This window comes from Herpailurus yagouaroundi, unplaced genomic scaffold (genome assembly GCF_014898765.1).
Source record: "Herpailurus yagouaroundi ecotype Mexico unplaced genomic scaffold, PumYag 162, whole genome shotgun sequence".
NCBI classification, from domain to species: domain Eukaryota; kingdom Metazoa; phylum Chordata; class Mammalia; order Carnivora; family Felidae; genus Herpailurus; species Herpailurus yagouaroundi.
This window is the reverse complement of record NW_024412403.1, coordinates 62,918,319-62,938,137: the sequence shown is the minus strand read 5'-3', so window position 1 is coordinate 62,938,137 and position 19,819 is coordinate 62,918,319. Positions and strand designations below refer to the sequence as shown.

At 39.3% G+C, this 19,819-nt stretch overlaps 1 protein-coding gene across 2 annotated transcripts in view; it reads right to left on the bottom strand.

Annotated features, from left to right (window-relative positions):
- Nucleotides 1-15,779: 15,779 nt before the first annotated feature.
- GAP43 (growth associated protein 43) overlaps nucleotides 15,780-19,819 on the bottom strand; it is a 128,020-nt gene continuing 123,980 nt past the window's right edge. For both annotated transcript variants that reach the window (XM_040485012.1, XM_040485011.1), the window contains exon 3: nucleotides 15,780-16,481. In XM_040485012.1, coding sequence (XP_040340946.1) covers nucleotides 16,393-16,481 — 89 coding nt within the window. In that variant the 3' untranslated portion in view covers nucleotides 15,780-16,392. The remainder of the gene's footprint in view (nucleotides 16,482-19,819) is intronic.

Below are 19,819 nucleotides of genomic sequence, written 5' to 3'. Positions count from 1 at the left end.
GGCTTGAATTCCCAAACTGTGAGACCATGACCTGAGCTGAAGTCAGATGCTAAACCAACTGAGCCACCAAGGCACCCCTGTACTATTCAGTCTCTTAACTATTTTACCTGGTTATACCAAATCAGAACATCTTCTTTTCTTTTTCCCAGGGGTCAGCATTATAAATTTTATCATCAGCAGAAAATCCAGCCATTCTTTCTTTTACTTATGATGAAATATGGACTAAACAAACAATTAGAAATGATCTGGAAATTTGTCAATGATGCATTGTTTAGTTTGCTAGTACTTTGTATGACTTGAAAATCTCTTCAAAAAGGGCTTACTATGTTAAGATTTAGCCAGCAGGAGGCCAAAGATGTGGAGGGAGGTGACATTCTGCAGGTAGCATTATACTTATTTAAATTTTCTAAGCAATTTCATTTTAACTGACTATAAAGTAGTTATAATAAAACTGAAAGATGGCCTCTAAATTGTGTTGGAGATGTTTGGAAGATTCTCCAATATGAGATTTGGAAAAGTCTTAAGGGGAGAAATATTATTGGTTCTGAATCCACATAGCTAGTGAGGAAAAAAGGTCCTCTCTTATTTTTAAAAGATTTATGGAGAAACTGAGGATTGGAGATCCTGGAGTAGTAGGACAGTAATACTCTGGAGGTAGAGAATTTGGCAGGAACATAGTATATGTTTCCTGAATCTTAAAATGTGGATTTTTTCATATGTTAATATTTCTGAAATGAGATTCATCTTCAATGATGTATATACTTAATATGATAAAGTTAATTTTATTATTTTTTTCTAAAAGGAGCAATTGTTTATAACTATTTTATTAGCCATTTGTGTGAAATGCCTGTTCAAATCTTTTGGCCAATGTTTAATTGAATCACATATTTATTATATATAATATTACATATATATGTATATATATATATTCTTACTGTTGAGTTGTAAGAATTTTTTCATATATTCTGGATACAGTCTTTTATCAGATTATATTTGTGTATGTCCAGAATATATCAAAGAATTCTTACAACTCAATAGAAGTGTATACATATGAAATATATAAATAAATATATATATATATATATATAAACTGTTTCACAATATGTAGCATGTGTATTCATTTTCTTTATATTGTCTTTCAAAGATCAAATGTTTTGTTGGCATTCATTTATTGATTTTTTTCTTTTATAAATCATGCTTTTATCTTATATAAGAAATCTTTGCCTATCCTATGATTACAAAGATTTTCTCCTATATTTTTAGGCATATTATAGTTTTAGTTTTTACATTTAAGTCTATGATACAGTCTGAATTAAATTTTGTATATAATTGGATGTAAGAGTTGAGGTTTATTTTAGTCTATATAGATATCCATTGGTCTAGTGCCCTTTTTTGAAACAACTATCTTTTCCCCATTGAATGCCTTGGCTTTTTATCAAAACTCTATTGAATATATAACCGTGGGTGTATTTCTAAACTCTCTATTCTTTTCCTTTGAGATGTGGCAACACCATACTGCCTTTATTACTATAGCTTTATAGTGAATTTTAAAATCAAATAGTACAAGCTAGTTCTTTCTCAAAATTACATTGCCTGTCTTAGGTCCTTTGCCTTTCCAATAAATTTTAAAATCAGCTTGCCAATTTTTCCAAAAAAGAAAAAAGCTTGCTGGAATTTTAATCAATAATCTGTGAAAGGCAAATTAAAAGCACAATAAGATACCTCTACATATCCACTAAAATGGCTAAAATTATAAAAACTGACAACACCTGGTGCTGGTGAGGGAACAAATGAAACTCTGCTGTGTTGCTGATTAGAATGAAAAAAGGTATAACCACCTTAGAAAACAGGCCGGCAGGGGCGCCTGGGTGGCGCAGTCGGTTAGGCGTCCGACTTCAGCCAGGTCACGATCTCGCGGTCCGTGAGTTCGAGCCCCGCGTCAGGCTCTGGGCTGATGGCTCAGAGCCTGGAGCCTGTTTCCGATTCTGTGTCTCCCTCTCTCTCTGCCCCTCCCCCGTTTAAAAAAAAAAAATTTAAAAAAGAAAACAGGCCAGCAGCTTCTTAAGAAATGAAATATCCACTTACTATGTGACCCAGCCATCTTACTCTTAGTTATTTGCTCAAGAGAAATGAAAACATGTTAACACAAAGATATGTACATAAATGTTAATAGCAATTTAATTCATAAAAGCTTCAAATAGGAAATAACCCAAATGTCCAATAACAGGTGAGTGGATAAACAAATTATACTGTATCCATACAGTGGAATAATATTCAACAGAAAAGCCTGAACTACTGGTACATTTGGTACATTAAACAATGTAGATGAATTTTTTTTTTTTAACGTTTTATTTATTTTTTGGGGACAGAGAGAGACAGAGCATGAACGGGGGAGGGGCAGAGAGAGAGGGAGACACAGAATCGGAAACAGGCTCCAGGCTCTGAGCCATCAGCCCAGAGCCCGACGCGGGGCTCGAACTCACGGACCACGAGATCGTGACCTGGCTGAAGTCGGACGCTTAACCGACTGCGCCACCCAGGCGCCCCTGTAGATGAATTTTTAAAAGATGCTTCTTGAAAGAAGCCAGACACCATGCAATGCAGTTTATATGAAAATCTAGAAAAGATCAAATATGTAGTGATAAAAGGAAGATTCATGGTGGTGGAGAGTTGGGGTAAGGTTGGAACTAGACTGGGAAAATACAAAAAGGGAATCTTTTGGGGAATAATGGAGATGTTCTATACCTTGTGATGAGGGTTACACAAGCGTATGCATTTTCCAGAGCCTATTGAACAGCACAGTTAAAATATGTTCATTTAATCACGTGTATAGTATACATCAATAAAATTGATTTTAGGGGCACCTAGGTGGCTCAGTCAGTTAAGCATCTGACTCTCAATTTCGGCTCAGGTCATGATCTCACAGTTGTAAGATGGAGCCCTGAGTAGGGCTCCATGCTGGGCATAAAGTCTGCTTAAGATTCTCTAAATAAATAAATAAAATTGATTTTATAGTTAATAAAGTTGATTCCTATTTCCTTCTTGAAACACTCTTCTTTCTCAAGAATTTTACACTTTTATGGTCTTTCCCCTGCCTTTCTGGTTGCTGCCTCTTAGTTTCCTTTATTGGTTCCTATCTGTGAGTGTCCTGAGGCTTGATCCTCAGCCTTTCTCTCTCTTCTCTCTCTCAGAAATAGTCTCTATAATATTTAACTTTAATACCGCCAGCTAGCTCTTTCTTTTGTGTTAGAGACCGTAAATGTATCTTCCTACTTGACATCTCCAATTAAATGTATCATAGGCATCTCAAAATTAACCAATGCAAGCTAAACTCATTTACTTTCAAACCTACTCCTCCCTCACTCTTTGCTCTCCGAGAAAATGAATTAAATGGTATCATTGTATGCCCAGTTGTTCATGACAAAGGTTTGAGAAGTATATTTTATATCTTCCTTTTCCTCACTCTCCAGCTAGTCTGTCAGTAAGTTTTGTTGAATCAACACTTAACCATATCTTATATATTATTCACTGTTCTCCAGAGAAGTAGAACCAATAGGGTATGTACATAGAGAGGAAGAGATTGATTATGAAGAATTGACTCGCATGATTGTGGAGGCTGACCAGTCCAAAATCTGCGGGGTGGGCTGGCAGCCTGGAGACTCCAAATGGCCAGTATTCTAGTTTGAGTCTGAGAGCCATCAGGCTGGAGAACAAGGAAGAGCCAATTTTCCAGTTTGAGTCCAGTCTGTCTACTGGAGAATTCGCTCTTACTTGGGGATGGTTTATGCTTTTAGACCTTCAAGTGTTTGGATGAAACCCAACCTTGTTATTCAAATTGATCTGCTTTATTCAAAGTCTTCCAATTTATGTGTTAATCTGATCCAAAAATACCTTCACCGAAACCGTAATGTTTGATCAATTATCCAGACACCATGGCCCAGCCAAGTTGACAAATTAAATTAACCACTATACCATATTAAATCTCTCCCCTCCTTCACCACCATTTCTCCTGTCCCAGCCACCATCATCTCTCATTGGTCTCCCACTTCTGTCTAGTTTTGCCCTCTATCCTGACTTTGCAGAAAATCAGAGTTCCCTTTTTATAAGATATATCAAATACATTGACTCCCTTGCTTAAAGTTCTTAAATGGCTTCACATTGTACAGATGGTACAACCTCCTTATCAAGGCTACAGTGACTTAATGACGTGGCCCTTCTACTTGACAGTCTCAAACTGTCCCACTTTCCCTTACCTGCCACCTCCCAGCCACTCATTTGTTTGCTGGAACACAGCCAGCTCTTACCCACTGGGCTTGAACTTGCTGTTTCTGCTGCCTCATCTTCTCCTCCCTTCTTCCCACAGCTTCCTTCTCCTCAACCCCTTTTTCCAGTGTTTCTGCCTATTCCCCTTCATCTCCCATGTAAACAGTAACTTTAGCCTCCTGACCAATCTTCACCTTTACAACTTCTTTGTACTCTGCATTATCGGCAGTTTATTTTTAAACCTCAAATCCAGTCTCTAAAATTTCTGTAATATAAGGTTCTTAACCTTTTTTGTTCCCTAGATCCTTTGACAGCTGACTAAGCATATACATCCATTATCCTTCTCAGAATACTGTCTGAAAATAATAATATAATGTTTTGCTAGCTACCTTCATAATTGAAGGTGTTATAACTGAATCCTTGTCTCCTTCCAAAATTCTTATGCTGAAGCCCTAACCCTCAACATTATGGTGTTAGGAGGGGTGGGGGTTGAGAAGCAAGTAGATTTAGATGTGGTCATGAAGGTGGACCCCATGATAGGATCAGTGCCCTCATAAGAAGAGGAAGAGACAGCAGAGTGCCTTCTCTCACTGCCAGGTGAGGATACAGCAAGAAGGTGGCCATCTAAAGCAAGGAAGAGAGCCTTCACTAAGAATCAAATAATCTGCTCTCATCTGGGACTTCTCAACCTCCAGACCTAAGAGAAATAAATGTTGTTTTTGAAGCCACACAGTCCATGGTATTTTGTTATAGCAATCTAACCAGACTAAGACAAAAGGAGACACTATGTTTTACATGATAATCAGTAAAAATAAAGATTTATTTTATTTTTCACCTAAGTTTACAAACCCATTCAATTCTATCCCAGACAAATTCTAGTGGTTGAGTGCTTTTATACTATAATTTATACAATAGAGTCCAAACTCCTTAGTTAGTTTTCTCAACTCTTTACAACTATCTCCAACACTTTTCCAAGCCTTTTATGTGTACAAAAACCGTGCATCCCTTTGCACTCTAATTTATAAATGTGCAGGCTTTTTGCCATTTCCAGCTCTCTTGTATGTTTAGGTCTGTAAATGTGGTCTCTCTGTGTGGGATTTCTTTCTCCTACTTCTTCACCCAACAAACTTTCACGTTACTAAAGACTAAGTGTCTCTAATTTCTCCCCCTCCTCCAGGAAGCCTTCCCTATTCTCTGCACAGTACAAGTATACCTCCACCTGGTTCTCACAGAAATATTCCTATACAGCAGCCATCACAACAATGCACTACTCTTGTTTTATGTTGGAACCCTTTAATTATCTGGATGGCTTCTTATTTCTTGTGTTATCTCCTGTGCTTAGGTCACAAGTGTTTAATACATTTCTGTGTAATCAACTGATAATGACTTGAACCCAGGGTAGCTTCGAGGCTCCTGTGGAATAGTCAGAAAACAAAGACTGAGCATGGATAAATAGAAGAAATCATCCCATGTGAATTGCCCTGGTAATAGCTTTAAAGTAGCAGATGAGGACTTGCTTAATACTACACAACATGATGTAGTAACTCCAACTTGAGCCTCACAAAGACTATTTGAAGAGAAGGTAAGCAAAGGGGAAAAAGAAAGAAACTTGACTTTGTTCAAAAATAGAATAGGGGTGCCCGGGTGGCTCAGTCAGTTAAGAGTCCAACTCTTGGTTTCAGCTCAGGTCATGATCTCACAGTTCATGGTTTAGGCCCTACATCGGGCTCTGTGCTGATGGTGTGGACCCTGCTCCGGATTCTTTCTCCCTCTTTCTCATTCTCTCTCTCTCTCTCTTCCCCTCCCTCATTCATGCATGCTCTCTCTCTCTCTCTCTCAAAATAAACGAATAAACTTAAAGATATATATAATAAAGCCCCTTCCAGGGTGCTGGCTATCATCCCTGTTTTAGGTGATACTTTAGCAAAATGAGCTCTTTTTTATTTCCTAATATCTTCAGAAGAGTTCCAGGATAGACAGTAGTGACAATTGATTCTATGTTATAGCTGTTAAGGTGAGTTTCCTGTTTTTGTTTTATTTTTGTTTTCAATTTTTTATTTCTTGTCCCACTTTCTGCATCTTATCAAATTATCATACACATGTATATATATACACACATTCATATTATATGTCTGTGTGTATATACATACATACATACTAACACATATGCAGTGTTTTCTACCCTAGGTAACAAAACCATACTAATTTTTATTTCATCCAACACCCACTCTATTGTAGCATAACAGTAATATACCCAGAGTAAATATTTTTAAATATTTGTTCAACATAGTTTGCCAATTGCAAAGGATTCATGTTCATTAAGATGTATAATTACTTTCATACCATATGCTGTTCTGATATAAATTAAGGTTTGATATTTGAAAGAGACACCTATGATTCCAAGATTAGATCACACTCAATAACCTTTTCTTGTAAGCATATAACATGCTTTATGACTTTCACTCAGAGTTTGGGGATGGGAAAAGTGTTATTGGCATCACAACCCACAACCCCACTTCCAACCTTCCAACCTCATGTTTTCCTCCTCCGTAGACATAATGGTGTTATCTCTCAGTATTTTTAGTTTAGGTATTAAATCTTGAAAATATGCGATCTACATGTGGGGAAACAAAGGGATATGTTACATACAGTGGATAACAAATCGCCATGCTTATGCCACACATATTGTGAAAATGTCCAGGGGCCAAAAAACCAGGACCAGTAGGGTGGAAGCATCACCCAGGGGCTTTCTTATGTGTAGGAGGTTACTGAGGCTGGGGCAAGCATGGAGGGGATGATATATCAGGAGTCTTTTAAGTTGCACATGGCAGAAATACAATTCAAACTTGCTTAGGCAACGAAAGGTATTGACACAGAGAATTGAAAAGTCCAAGAACAGTACTTGTTTCAAGCATTGCTGGAACTAGGTGACCAGACAATGTTACCAGGACTCTGTCTCTTGCCGTTTCTTGGGCAGGCTCTTTCCAGATGGTGAGCAAACAGCCATTATAGAAGAAAATTCCAGGGAAGGACCTGGTTTAGTCACTTGCTGGTGCCTAAGCTAATTGCCAAAGCCAGGACATGTATTGGGCTGATTGGCCAGGCCTGGTTCTTACATCTAGTCTCTGTTGAGAAGAGAAAAGATTCAGAGTCAGCTGTATTCAAATTAAATGGCATAGAGTCAACACAAGAAAGAGGTAGTCTATTACCAGTGGACTGTGAAAAGATGCAGTGAACAGATGTCCACTGCTAAGTAACGTTGTGAGAAAGTAGCTCATGGATGAATGCTATAGTTAGGAGAAACCAGTTTTAAAAGTGAGAAGGTCAAAAAGTATGTGCTAAATTTAAGGAGCAAATAAAAGACTTAAGTAAAATTTGTGGTTGCAGTTTTGAGAGGGATTCATTCACTTGCTATTGTGATAGAAAATAGCTGGGCATGCAAGGCTTTGGTGAGAAGATGCTGTTTGAGAAAAGACCTGAAAGTGCCACGGAGGTATCTAGGAGAAGAGCATTCCAAGCAGAGGGAATGGCACATGCAAAGGAGACAATGAAGTAACCGAGGGCCAAGATGCCGTCAGGTGTGAGCAAGCAGGGATGATGAGGAGGCCATTGCTGGAATCTCTTAGCCATCATTTAGTGACTCAATCACAACCTGTGAGAGTCACAAGGCCATTGCTGCCCCAGGTTCATCACCAGGTATGATATGTGAGAGTGCTGAATTCTCCCTCTTCTTGGATAGGAGCCTGAGTTGTAACTTGGAGCTCCTGTGGGTAGTTTACAAAGCCAAAGGAAGGGAAAAGGAGGTAGAGACTGACAGTCAAGAATCAAAGTCCATTCATTCATTTATTCCTTCATCCATTCGTGCATTCTTGAAGCGTTATTTAATATCCACTTGCTATTTTCAAACAGGTAACCAAAGCACGAAACAATAGGACAAAACTCGCTCGCCTAAGTGGTTTTACAGTCTAGCAGGAGTCATCTAAGAAGACTGGGTGGGCTACACTGGCAGGAGGAGTGGGAAGGAGGCAGGATTCATAGGCCTAGGCCGGTAGGAGCTCAGAAAGTCAGCAAGGGGAGCAATGTCAGTGACCTCCCATGCGAAGACAGAGGCTGCCTACCCTGTGAGGGTGGGGAGATGACTCTTGCCACTGCTGAGGTCAGCACACAGGCGCTGCCTCCCTCTGGCTGCCGCTTGGCATTTCCCCTTGTTGATGAAACATCCCAAGGTCTCCAGGCTCTTCCCTGCCTCTACTTACTAAAGGTGGTGGAGGAGGGCTATAGAGGGTAGAAAACAAAGACAGTTGGACACAAAATGTCTCCTTTTGTTTCTACCCTGCATCTTCTTTTCCCAACATGTTGGAAAAGAATTTTTTAGAAAACAATTCTACCTCTTTTGCTTATAAAATTCGATGCAAGAAAGATACCTTCTTTTTTACCCCAAGTATAAAATGAAATATTCATCTTATCTATAGTTTAAACATAAATTTGCACTCATGGTGAATTAAATGAATGCTTGGTTCTCATAGCACTTAGTAACCATTAGCTCCAGGTTATAAGAGGCCCTGGTTGATCAGCTTTTTCACGAACATGAGTTTTGAAGTGACCAAAGTAGTTTCAGGGCTGTAGGCTTCCCGGGCAAACATAGCCGTGAGGAGCAGTGAAAGCCCAGGGGGCATCACAAATTGGTGGTTTGATTTGGCAGGCCAGTGTTATTCTCCTTTACTCTTTAGTTTATTTCCAGAGTGTCTAGGTAGGGCATGAATTTTTCAGTTTGCCACAGCACGGACCAGTTTTGAACCACTCCCTATTGTCTATATCCACACGTTTCACCATCTCTACCTTCTCTTGAAAGCAGGGAAGCGTCTTATCGTAATTCTATTAACTTCCTAGGAATATTAGACATTTAATTCTGAAGTCCTCATGGGCCCACATGCTCTCAAGCCTTAAAGTCCCTGGGTATCACTAAGAGCCCAGATAGTGACAGTTTTGCCAGTCATCAGAAAATGTCTGTCTAGAAAACAACAAATCTAGCATTCTCTTTGGGAGTCTCAAGGACAGGATTAGGGTGGAGTCAGTGAGGTGCTTGCCTCAAGGGTGAAATTTAAGGTCACATCAAAAAAAAAAATCAGTAATTGAGACAAATGACATATTTTTTTTTAAGTTTATTTATTTATTTTTGAGAGAAAGAGACAAAACACAAGTGGGGGAGGGGCAGAGAGGAAGTGAGAGAGAGAAAATCCCAAGCAGGCTCCAAGCTGTCTGTGCAGAGCCCAACGTGCACACCTCACAAACTGTGAGGTCATGACCTGTGAGCCAAAATCAAGAGTCAGATGCCTAACTGAGCCACCCAGGCACCCTGAGATAAATAATAATGCAGTACTTGCAAAATCAAAATTAATGCAAAAATATCTGTGATAAACAAAATATCAAAATTTCAAATAAAGACAGGTTTCTGTTTGCATGTCTGTGACTCTGCATTACTGCACAATAACATCAGTCCTTTTCAATCAGCTTCCGTTCCCTGACCCAACAAGGCAAAGAAACCCATGGCCACCAACAGGCAGGTTTATGATGGGTGACAACGGTGTGCCAACAGGTTGGGCAATGAACGTGGGGCTTTCTATAGACTCATGTCTAGACCTTTCATTAACCTTCCCACTTGGTTCAGGATGTAGGATAATGTTTAAGTAAGTATATATGCATAAAATTGCACACTTTCCCCTTTACCTCAGGCTTCAGTAAGGCACAGGGAAGAAGTTTTATTTTTTCTTTAAGTTTATTTATTTATTTTGAGAGAGAGTGTGCGGAAGGGGCAGAGAGAGGGAGAGAGAAAGAATCCCAAGTAGGCTCCGCACTGTCAGCGCAGAACCTGATGTGGGGCTCGAACTCACCGACCATGAGATCATGACATGAGCCAAAACCAAGAGTTGAATGCTTAACCGATTGAACCACCCTGGCACCCCCCAGGGAAGCAAATTTAAAGTCTTCTGTGTATAATTTAGCAGTCTGTATGAAAATGTCTGTCTTGTGTGGAACAGTTTACAAAATATATTCAGCATGAGCCCATTTTAAATAACTACCTATATATTGATACAGATGTAGATAAATAGATAGGCAGATGGTCTTTGGGAAGAGAAGAAGGCAGATAAACAGGCAGACAAACTATATAAAACTGTATCTCTAAATGTTAAAATGTTCAATTGTGGGTAGCAAATTGTGGATTATTTTTATCTTCCTTTTCTTATTTATATTTTTTACCTCTCTACAATGAACCCATATTATTTGGGTAATTAAACAATAAAATTATTTTAAGATTCTTTTGACAACCCTATGTGCTTTCATAGCCTGATCACATGCGATAAGATGTTAACCAGAGACGTTTCTCTTGGTTTGGTGCCATCTCGGAAACACTAAATATGCTGTAATTACCAATAACACATACCTGTAAAAAAAAAAACAAATCAAGTAGCCAGTCTGCTGGAAAATGTACATTCAAAATGTGTTTGCCACTTTATTTTTTTTTTAATTTTTTTTTCAACGTTTATTTATTTTTGGGACAGAGAGAGACAGAGCATAAACGGGGGAGGGGCAGAGAGAGAGGGAGACACAGAATCGGAAACAGGCTCCAGGCTCTGAGCCATCAGCCCAGAGCCTGACGCAGGGCTCGAACTCCCGGACCGCGAGATCGTGACCTGGCTGAAGTCGGACGCTTAACCGACTGCGCCACCCAGGCGCCCCTGTGTTTGCCGCTTTAATAGAATTCTCCAAGAGCATTTACTAACTCGTCATCTCAGAGCTATAACCTTGCCCTCCTTCCTGATGACTATAAATTTGTTTCCAGGAAAACAGGACAAAACTTCAATTACACAGGAGTAAATATGTGACTGAAAGAGGTAGTGGGTGTGGATGCCAGCCTTACCTACATGATAGGCAGGCATGAGTTTTAATCCCCTAGGAAAAAAGTTAGGTGAGTTGTTGTTAAATAAAGAAAGCCCACATTTCTAATGCTTATTAGCTAACATTTAGCTAGAAGGGTCACCAATCGTTAAATTATTTTTATAGGCAGCTTAGCAGAAGCTGTGTTTCCATGACAACAGACAATGTATGGAAAGGTTAAAAAAAAGTTAATGGGATTTGTGGTGATCTCAGTAATGCTCTATGGAAATCACTCATTAATTTGATTTTCCTATTTTTCAGGCTTCCCTGCCAACTGCAGAACTGGATTTTCTGGGGCTGACTGATGTTGGAAATAATGCATTTCTGAGAGCTTCACTGTGCCTTTTTCCTGAGGAGTTGAGAAGGAGAGTTTGATAATCCCTCCCTGATCTATGAGCTGAATGTGGGCAGGTACCTCTGTGAAAGACCCATAGCACCCCTCAAACTGACCAAGGGAAGTGAAGGTTTGGTCAGAGCAGCAGGCACAAGTTTATCTTTACTTTCTTCTGGAATCCACATTAGCATGTTTGCTTATAATTAAATGTTTTATGAGGAAAGAGAAATCAGCCTACTTTCCAAGTTTCTGAACTGAGTCACTGGATGGATGATGGTGGAAAAGATTGAAGGATGAGCAGAGTGTGAGCAGAATGATAGGAATTGTATTACATCATGACTGAACATTTTAGACCCAAAAGACTACTTCATGCAGACATGGCCATAGTTTTGCTATCAATAGAACATCAGGAATAGTGCCCAGAATATGATTTTATTACCATTTGAAAGATTCACCTGTTGGTGTTGAGGCCTTTTTCACTTGTCCTCAATGTAGTTTTAATTTTTGTTTTTTAAACAAAAATACAAGAGAACAAATCTACACCTTTACTTATTTACTTTTCAGTAAGTTTAAATCCTTGAGGGATACAGCATCTCACAGGTTCTGTGGCCAATGGCTTTAGCAGGAAGCTTGCTTTGGAATTTGGCATGAACCATGCCACTGTTTCCATGAGCATGAGTTACTTTTCCCCAGATTACTCTGGTTTTGTTCAGTTTGCCACCAGGAGTCACTGTGTTGTTCCTTGCTTTGTACACATAGGCACATCTCCTGCCTAGACAGAATTCAGTTTCATCTACAGCATAAACACCTTCAATTTTAAGAAGAACTGTGTGCACTCCCTCTGGTTCCAGAGACCCTGCTTATGGCCAAAAAAAAGTGGCCTTGGGCCATAGCCTTCCAAACATATTTGTCATTTTAGGGGTCCTGTTCCCAAAAGGCATCCACAGGCTCCAAGATGGTGGAAAGAGAAAGACCAACTTAGTTTTAATTTTTATTAAAGTACTCCAGATGTAGATGTTTTAAAGATTTCTGCTCTTTTTTTTTTTAATACTATTTATTTTTGAGAGAGAGAGAGAGTCAGGGAAGGGCAAAGAGAGAGGGAGAGGGAGAAAATGTCAAGCACACCCCACACTCTCAGCATGGAGCTCATCACAGGACTCAAACTCATGAACCTTGAGATCATGACCTGAGCTGAAATCAAGAGTCATCTGCTTAACTGACTGAGCCACCCAGGCGCCCCCAGATGTAGACATTTTAGAAGCAACAAATTATGTTGCTTTCTGAACAGAATTTAGAATCTATTTATTTCCATATCTTGAATGGTCTATACTTCCTAGTATCACATTGACTTTGTGTGTGTTATGTATAAGTTAGAATCACATTGTTTTGTATCAATGTGAGGCTGCAATTATCCTTACTATGTCTTTTAGGATTATTACGAGCTTCTCTGATGTGTCCTTCTCCACCTTAAAAATTCTATTAAGGAGCCAGGAGTTTACAAAGCAAATAAAAACATATTCACAGGGGCACCTGGATAGCTCAGTTGGTTAAGTGTCCAACTTCGGCTCAGGTCATGATCTCTTGGTTTGTGAGTTCGAGCCCCATGTCGGGCTCTGTGCTGACAGCTCAGAGCCTGGAAACTGCTTTGGATTCTGTGTTTCCGTCTCTGTCTGCCCCTCCCCCACTTGTGTTCTGTCTCTTTCTATCAAAAATAAATAAGATGTAAAAAAAAAAATTAAAAAAACAAACATATTCACATGTAAAAAAACCAGAATCCCAACTTTGACCAGGAAGACCACTAAACAGTGTATATTAATATAGACTTACAATGCTATTGTTTTCAGTGTGACCATGAATTCAGTGGAAGAAGTTTAGAATTATCATTTGAAACAGAAGTGATTTTTTAATTTTTGTTTTACTTTTATTTAAGTCCAAGTTAGTTAACATATAGTATAAGAATCATTTGAGTAGAATTTAGTGATTTATCCCTTAAATATAACACCCAGTGCTCATCCCAACAAGTGCCCTCCTTAGTGCCCATCACCCATTTAGCCCATCCCCCAACCTAACACTCCTCCGGCAACCCTTAGTTTGTTTCTCTGTATTTAGGAATTTCCTATGGTTTGCCTCTGTGCTAAGTTACAAGGATGTTATTTTGAGGTATAGATTTGGGAGATAAGTAAAAGCATTTATCCTACCAAAAAAAACTTTAAGGTAAAAGAATGCCTAAACAATATACTGCCAATATGGCTCCAACCCACGAAAGACCTTTATCAACATCATATCCCACACCTGTTGAGACCCTAATCGGATTATGGTTAAGTCCCAGATACTCCAAAGTCTTCTGTGGAAATCACACCAACTCAGAATGAAGTAAAAAACTCTTTTAAATTGGCTATATTAATGATGCTTCCTGACCCTTTTCTGTGTGGTTTTTTCTCCCAATTAAAAGTTTCACTCAGTATCAGTGACAAGGAAAGACCCTTTGATTCGGTAAGGACTCATCCCTATGTGACATCAGCTTTCTTCAAAACATTAAATAGGCACCAGCTCCACACAGAGCCGAGTAGAGTTCCTAAGGTATAAGTTGTTCCTCCTCAGATCACTTATTTCCATGATCTTCATTATCATGAAGGCGTTGACATAATTTTCTTTTCCTTGCTAGGGAATTCTATGTGCAGATGAGTGTCGGAAGCTGAAGGGAGTCCACTGGCCATGTTTGTCTATGGTGGGGACTCAGGGTCAGGGCAAAGTATGACTTGTTAGGAATTTGCACCAGGATTGATCTAGGAAATTTAGAGGAAAAAAGAACAGAATCAGATACTTCAGGATTTAAGAACATTGCTGTTTCTCATGGGAGCTGTTTACCTTCTAATACAGGGTACTTAGAAAATGGAATTAGAAGGAAATTTGAAAAGGATGGGTGCTAATGTACAACTTTTTAAAATATAGTATCACCATTGCAGGAACAATGATTATGAATAATCAAGAATCTGATAGCTAACTTGTGTGGGGATACATCCAATAGAAATATTAACTTATTAAAACTGAAAAAGATAGAATGTACTGCATCAATACATGGATTAAAACAAAAGCCAGGGACGGGGTGCCTGGTGGCTCAGTCAGTTAAGGTTAAGCATCCGACTTTGGCTCAGGTCATGATCTCATGGTTCATGAGTTCAAGTCCCGCATCAGGCTCTGTACTGACAGCTCAGAGCCTGGAGTTTGTTTCAGATACTGTGTCCCTCTCTTGCTCTGTCCCTCCCCCACTCATATTCTGTCTGTCTGTCTCTCTCTCTCTCTCTCTCTTTCTAAGAATAAATAAACATAAAAAAAAGCCAGCAGTTTCTAGGAATTATGTATGTCTCTATAATATTTAACTTAGCAAAACCTAGAATAGCTTTCCATTGGATACTTCTCCAGAGTCATGAAAATATTCTGAGGTGATTTAAGTCAAGTCTTAGTGCCTGTTATGAGTTGAATTGTGCCCCTCCTCCCCAAATGCATATGTGACCTTATTTGGAGATAGGCTTTTGACAGAGTTAATAAAGTTAAGATGAGGTCATTATGGGGTCAAACTCAGTAAGATTGGAATCTTTACCAAAAGGGGAAATTTAGGGGCACCTCGGTGGCTCAGTCAGTTAAGCATCTGACCAAGGCTCAGGTCATGATCTCTCAGTTTGTGAGCTTGAGCCCCACACCGGGCTCTGTGCTGACAGCAAGGAAACTGCTTGGGATTCTCTCTCCCTCTCTCTGCCTCTCCCCAACTTGTGCTTTCTCTCTTTCAAAATAAATAAATAAAGTGTTTTAAAAAGGCAGAGGAGGGGATGGAATTTGGACATAGAGATATCCACTGGTGATGTAAAGAGACACAGGGAAAAGATGGTCATTTACACATTGAGGAGAGAGGTCTGAAACAGATCCTTCCCTCCCAGCCCTCAGAAGGAACCCACTCTGCCAACACCTTGATTTCGGACTTCTGGCCTCCAAAACTGTGAGAAAATAAACGTATGTTGGTTAAGCTACCCAGACTGTGGTACTTCGCTATAATGCCCCAGCAAACTAATACAGCACACAACAATCCCATCCAGGACCAAAGCGATTGGTCCTGACTGGAGGCTTAGGCTTCATCCTTCTTTCCCTTATCAGGGTCACTGATGTCAGACTGGGAAGCCAGAGAGATGAAATGTGAGACGGCACTAGGTCAAATCAACTAATGAGGAAAAGAAACACAGAGCCACTGGAGTTTGATTACTCTCATGATTTATTAATATTCAGATTGAAAAAGGAGCCTTAGAGCCGCAAGTTACGCTAATTGGCACATTTGCTTTATTTTATTTATTTATTTATTTATTTATTTTCAAAACAAACTGGGTTTTTGATTTTTTTCCTTTTTGTTCATTCCATCACATTAAAAGGAGGAAAAGAAAAATGGTTTTGAATTCACTCGATATTTTGGACTCCTCAGATGAACGGAACATTGCACACACACTTGGAACAGAGAGAGATAGAGAGGAAAGTGGACTCCCACAGGGCCACACGCACCAGATCAAAAAACTTGGATACAGTGCAAGAATTTCCCGAAATGATTGGATCATCATTACCAAAAACTCGCCATAACAACACCAAGAAACAAAAAATGTTTAAGCCACACTGTTTGACTTGGGATCTTTCCTGCTTTTTTTTTTTTAAATGTTTGCCACACAGAGAGAAAGAGGGCTAGTGGGTAGGAGAGGACAGACTCACGGACGTGAGCAGGACAGGAAGGGGAACTTCAGAGTGGAGTTGAGAAGAGGGATGGGGAGAGACAGGGTTCAGGAGAGGGGAGAGTGGGGACGTGGAAAGCCATTTCTTAAAGTTCAGGCATGTTCTTGGTCCGCCTCACGTTCTTCTCCTTTACCCTCATCCTGCCGGGCACTTTCCTTAGGTTTGGTTTCATCTACAGCTTCTGAGGAAGAAAACAAGAGCGGGAAGGGGAGAAAGGGGTTAGTATTTTGTCTCATCTCTTCATATGATAGTGCAATGCATGTCTCTTTTTCATACCATTTCATAAGAGATTTAAGATAAAAAGAGATCATTGTTATCTCACTAATATAATTTCCAAGTTCAGAAGGGTTTACCTCCAGGAGGCTCTTCAGTGACATGTATGGAAGAGCTCAGGAACAAAGCTGTGATATTAGGGGAAGGAGCCACTAAACAGAAATTACCACGGTCTTTAATCTCTCAGCCTTGCGATCAAGATATCCATACACAGGCTCTTCAAATAAGGAATTGACAACAAGCTTGTATCTCTTTTCAATCCATGTCAAACTGATTGTGACAGATAATTTCTGTGGATCGTTGAACAGCCATTCCAACTCTCTCACCTCTTATTAGTGGTGTCATAAAGGCTGGAAAGTAAAATAATTGAGTTTACAGATCCCCTTGAAGCTAGAGGTATCCATGTAACACAGTGATGGCCAATTAGAGATAGAATTCCTTGAGGAGGACCCGAGAGAAGGTCTTTGCTTTACTTTCTGTTATTCCTGATAACTGAGACATCAGACAATACCTGGTAGTATAGCAGCTATCTTGTGACCATGAGGACAAAAACTATACACTAAGGATGGTGGAGCAGAAAGGAGAAAAAACTATCATTGAGTGACCTATCAGTCTCAGACAACTTTACCTCAGACTTTTTCTTGTTATGTGAGATAAATAAACTTTAAACTAAACCATTATAGTAGCTTTTAGTTTCTTGCAGTCAAGAATATTCCAACTGAATATACTTATCCATAAGGCAATGTGCTTTGTTTAACATGGAAGACTGTGTCTTTTTAAAGGATAGTTTCTTCCTCAGGAAGCAGGCAAATTTTCTAACTTTTCTGCCTGGTTTCCTGATAGAACTCAGTCAACTGATTTCATGTGACAGATGGTTCACTAAGACGCCAGCTAGTGGAAAGAGAATTCCTTTGCCCTGAAATCACCCATATTGCTAACCCAAATTCCTTGTGTTGGGTGTCCCCCAGATTATCCCTGGTTTCAATAATTTGCTAGAAAGACACACAAGACTCAGTATATAGTCCTATTCATGGCTATAATTTGCTACAGTGAAAGGACACAAAACAAAATCATCAAAGGGAAAGTTGTATGGGGTGAAGTTTGGAGGAAACCAGGCACAAACTTCCAAGAGCCCTTTCCCTATGGAGTCATACAGAATGTGCTTAATTCCTCCAGCAATAAACTGCAACATGTATGAGATGTCAGCCACTAGGGAAGCTCATCTGAGCTCACAAGTCCAGAGTTCTTACTGGGGGCTGGCCATGTAGGCACCCTCTGCCTAGCATGTACCAATTCCAGACTCCCAGAAGGAAAATGGATGTTCAGCATAAACCACGTTGTTTGCAACAAGTGTTTAGGCACAATAAAGACTCTTAGGAAATGGTGAGACCCTTCTCAAAATTCAAGTTCCTAGATTCCAGCCAAGGATCAACTTTACAAGCATCCTAAGAAGTGAGAGATGTTGAGACTAAAGAAATCGAGGCCTTTTAAGAGACCGCTAGAAGAGTTCACATAAGTGTATGTTTCTTTCAAATCAGTCAACTCTATATTTATATTCAGATGAAGTTCAACATCTACATACAAATAAGACAACTGCTGGAAATATATTTTTGGAATTCTTTCTTTGGAACAACCATCTAATAATATTCTTTTAAATCTGTCAGTAGCAGAAAATGTTTATCTCCTTGGAAATAAATTTGAGTTTTAGAATCAAATGAGGCTGGACTGGTAAATAAGGTAGCAGCTATGATGGTTCATTTTAATGTTACAACGACTAATTTTTGACCAAAATTTTTAAGTCTGATTTATTTTGGGAATTTGTAGCTATCAGTCACTTTCCAAATGTAATTATTATAGTAAGGCTACCTACTATTACTCATAAAGCCATTTTATTGGGCCTAGCCTTCTTAAGCGACCATTATTACTCTTTTTTTTTTTTTTCAACGTTTATTTATTTTTGGGACAGAGAGAGACAGAGCATGAACGGGGAAGGGGCAGAGAGAGAGGGAGACACAGAATCAGAAACAGGCTCCAGGCTCTGAGCCAGCAGCCCAGAGCCCGACGCGGGGCTCGAACTCACGGACTGCGAGATCATGACCTGGTTGAAGTCGGAAGCTTAACCGACTGCGCCACCCAGGCGCCCCGCGACCATTATTACTCTTAAAGAACTGGGATACCAGTCATATTTTTCAGGAAAAATTTTTGTATAAAACTAACTCAATTCTGATCATTGTAATACTCTATGTACCAGCATTGTCCCTTGTGGATTATAGAACTCTGGTGAACTAATGAATCAGCTAATTTTCTGCCAGAAGAAAGCTTTCGGGTTTATTTCAGTGAGTTTTTTGTTTTTGTTTTTTTGTTTGTTTGTTTTTTATAGCAATCTGGAATTTGCTCAGAGAATTTACTTAGTTCCTTAGCTCTACTCAAACTTTTGGATACTACAAGTATCCCCAAGGTGGTTTACTATCCGTATCACCCAGGAAACAATGAATTTAGTGCCCTCTTCAAACTGCAAAAAAAAAACAGAACATTAATTTAAACTGGCCTGAAGCATATAGAAGTTTCAGGTGTAGGAACAAGACAAGACTTTAAGCCTTTCTACCTGAAATAAAAACTTGGGAGCTATGAGGTAGATTTAAGGGAGGCTGGGGAACTTGAGAGAAAAGGTGGAAGCAGAATGTCTGTTTATAGAAAAGGAAAGAACATTCCAAAAGGAAAAACAAAAGAACAAAGCTTCAGGTAATTCTGAAAAGCAGCCACACTTTCTGTCTTCTGTCAGAGTGGAATCAGGTTAAATTCTCCCAAATGCCTGTACTTTCTCTTGTCATCCTTTGCCTGGGCCTGGGAGAAAGAGTGAAAATGGCACCCATCTCTTTATTCTGGCAGGAAGTGCTGCTGTCCACTCCTTGTTAAGAGAGCTTCAATATCCACATACTCTTTCTTTTAAATGCTTCAAAATATTTGAAATATACTTATTTATTCATTTACTTGTTCAATAAGTTGTTATTGAACACCTGTAATGTGCCAGACATTTTTCTAGATATTGAGAAGAGGTGGAAAAAACATTTAAGACTCATTTAAGTCTTTCACAATATACCTTTAACAGACAATGAAATCCACAATCATAGAATGGCAGGGAGAGAGGCCTCAAAGAACATCCAGTCACTAGACATAACTCTTTAAGGGTAACAACAACTTCATTTTTGCTCAACTTTGAACCCCCTGTGTCTAGCACAGAACCTA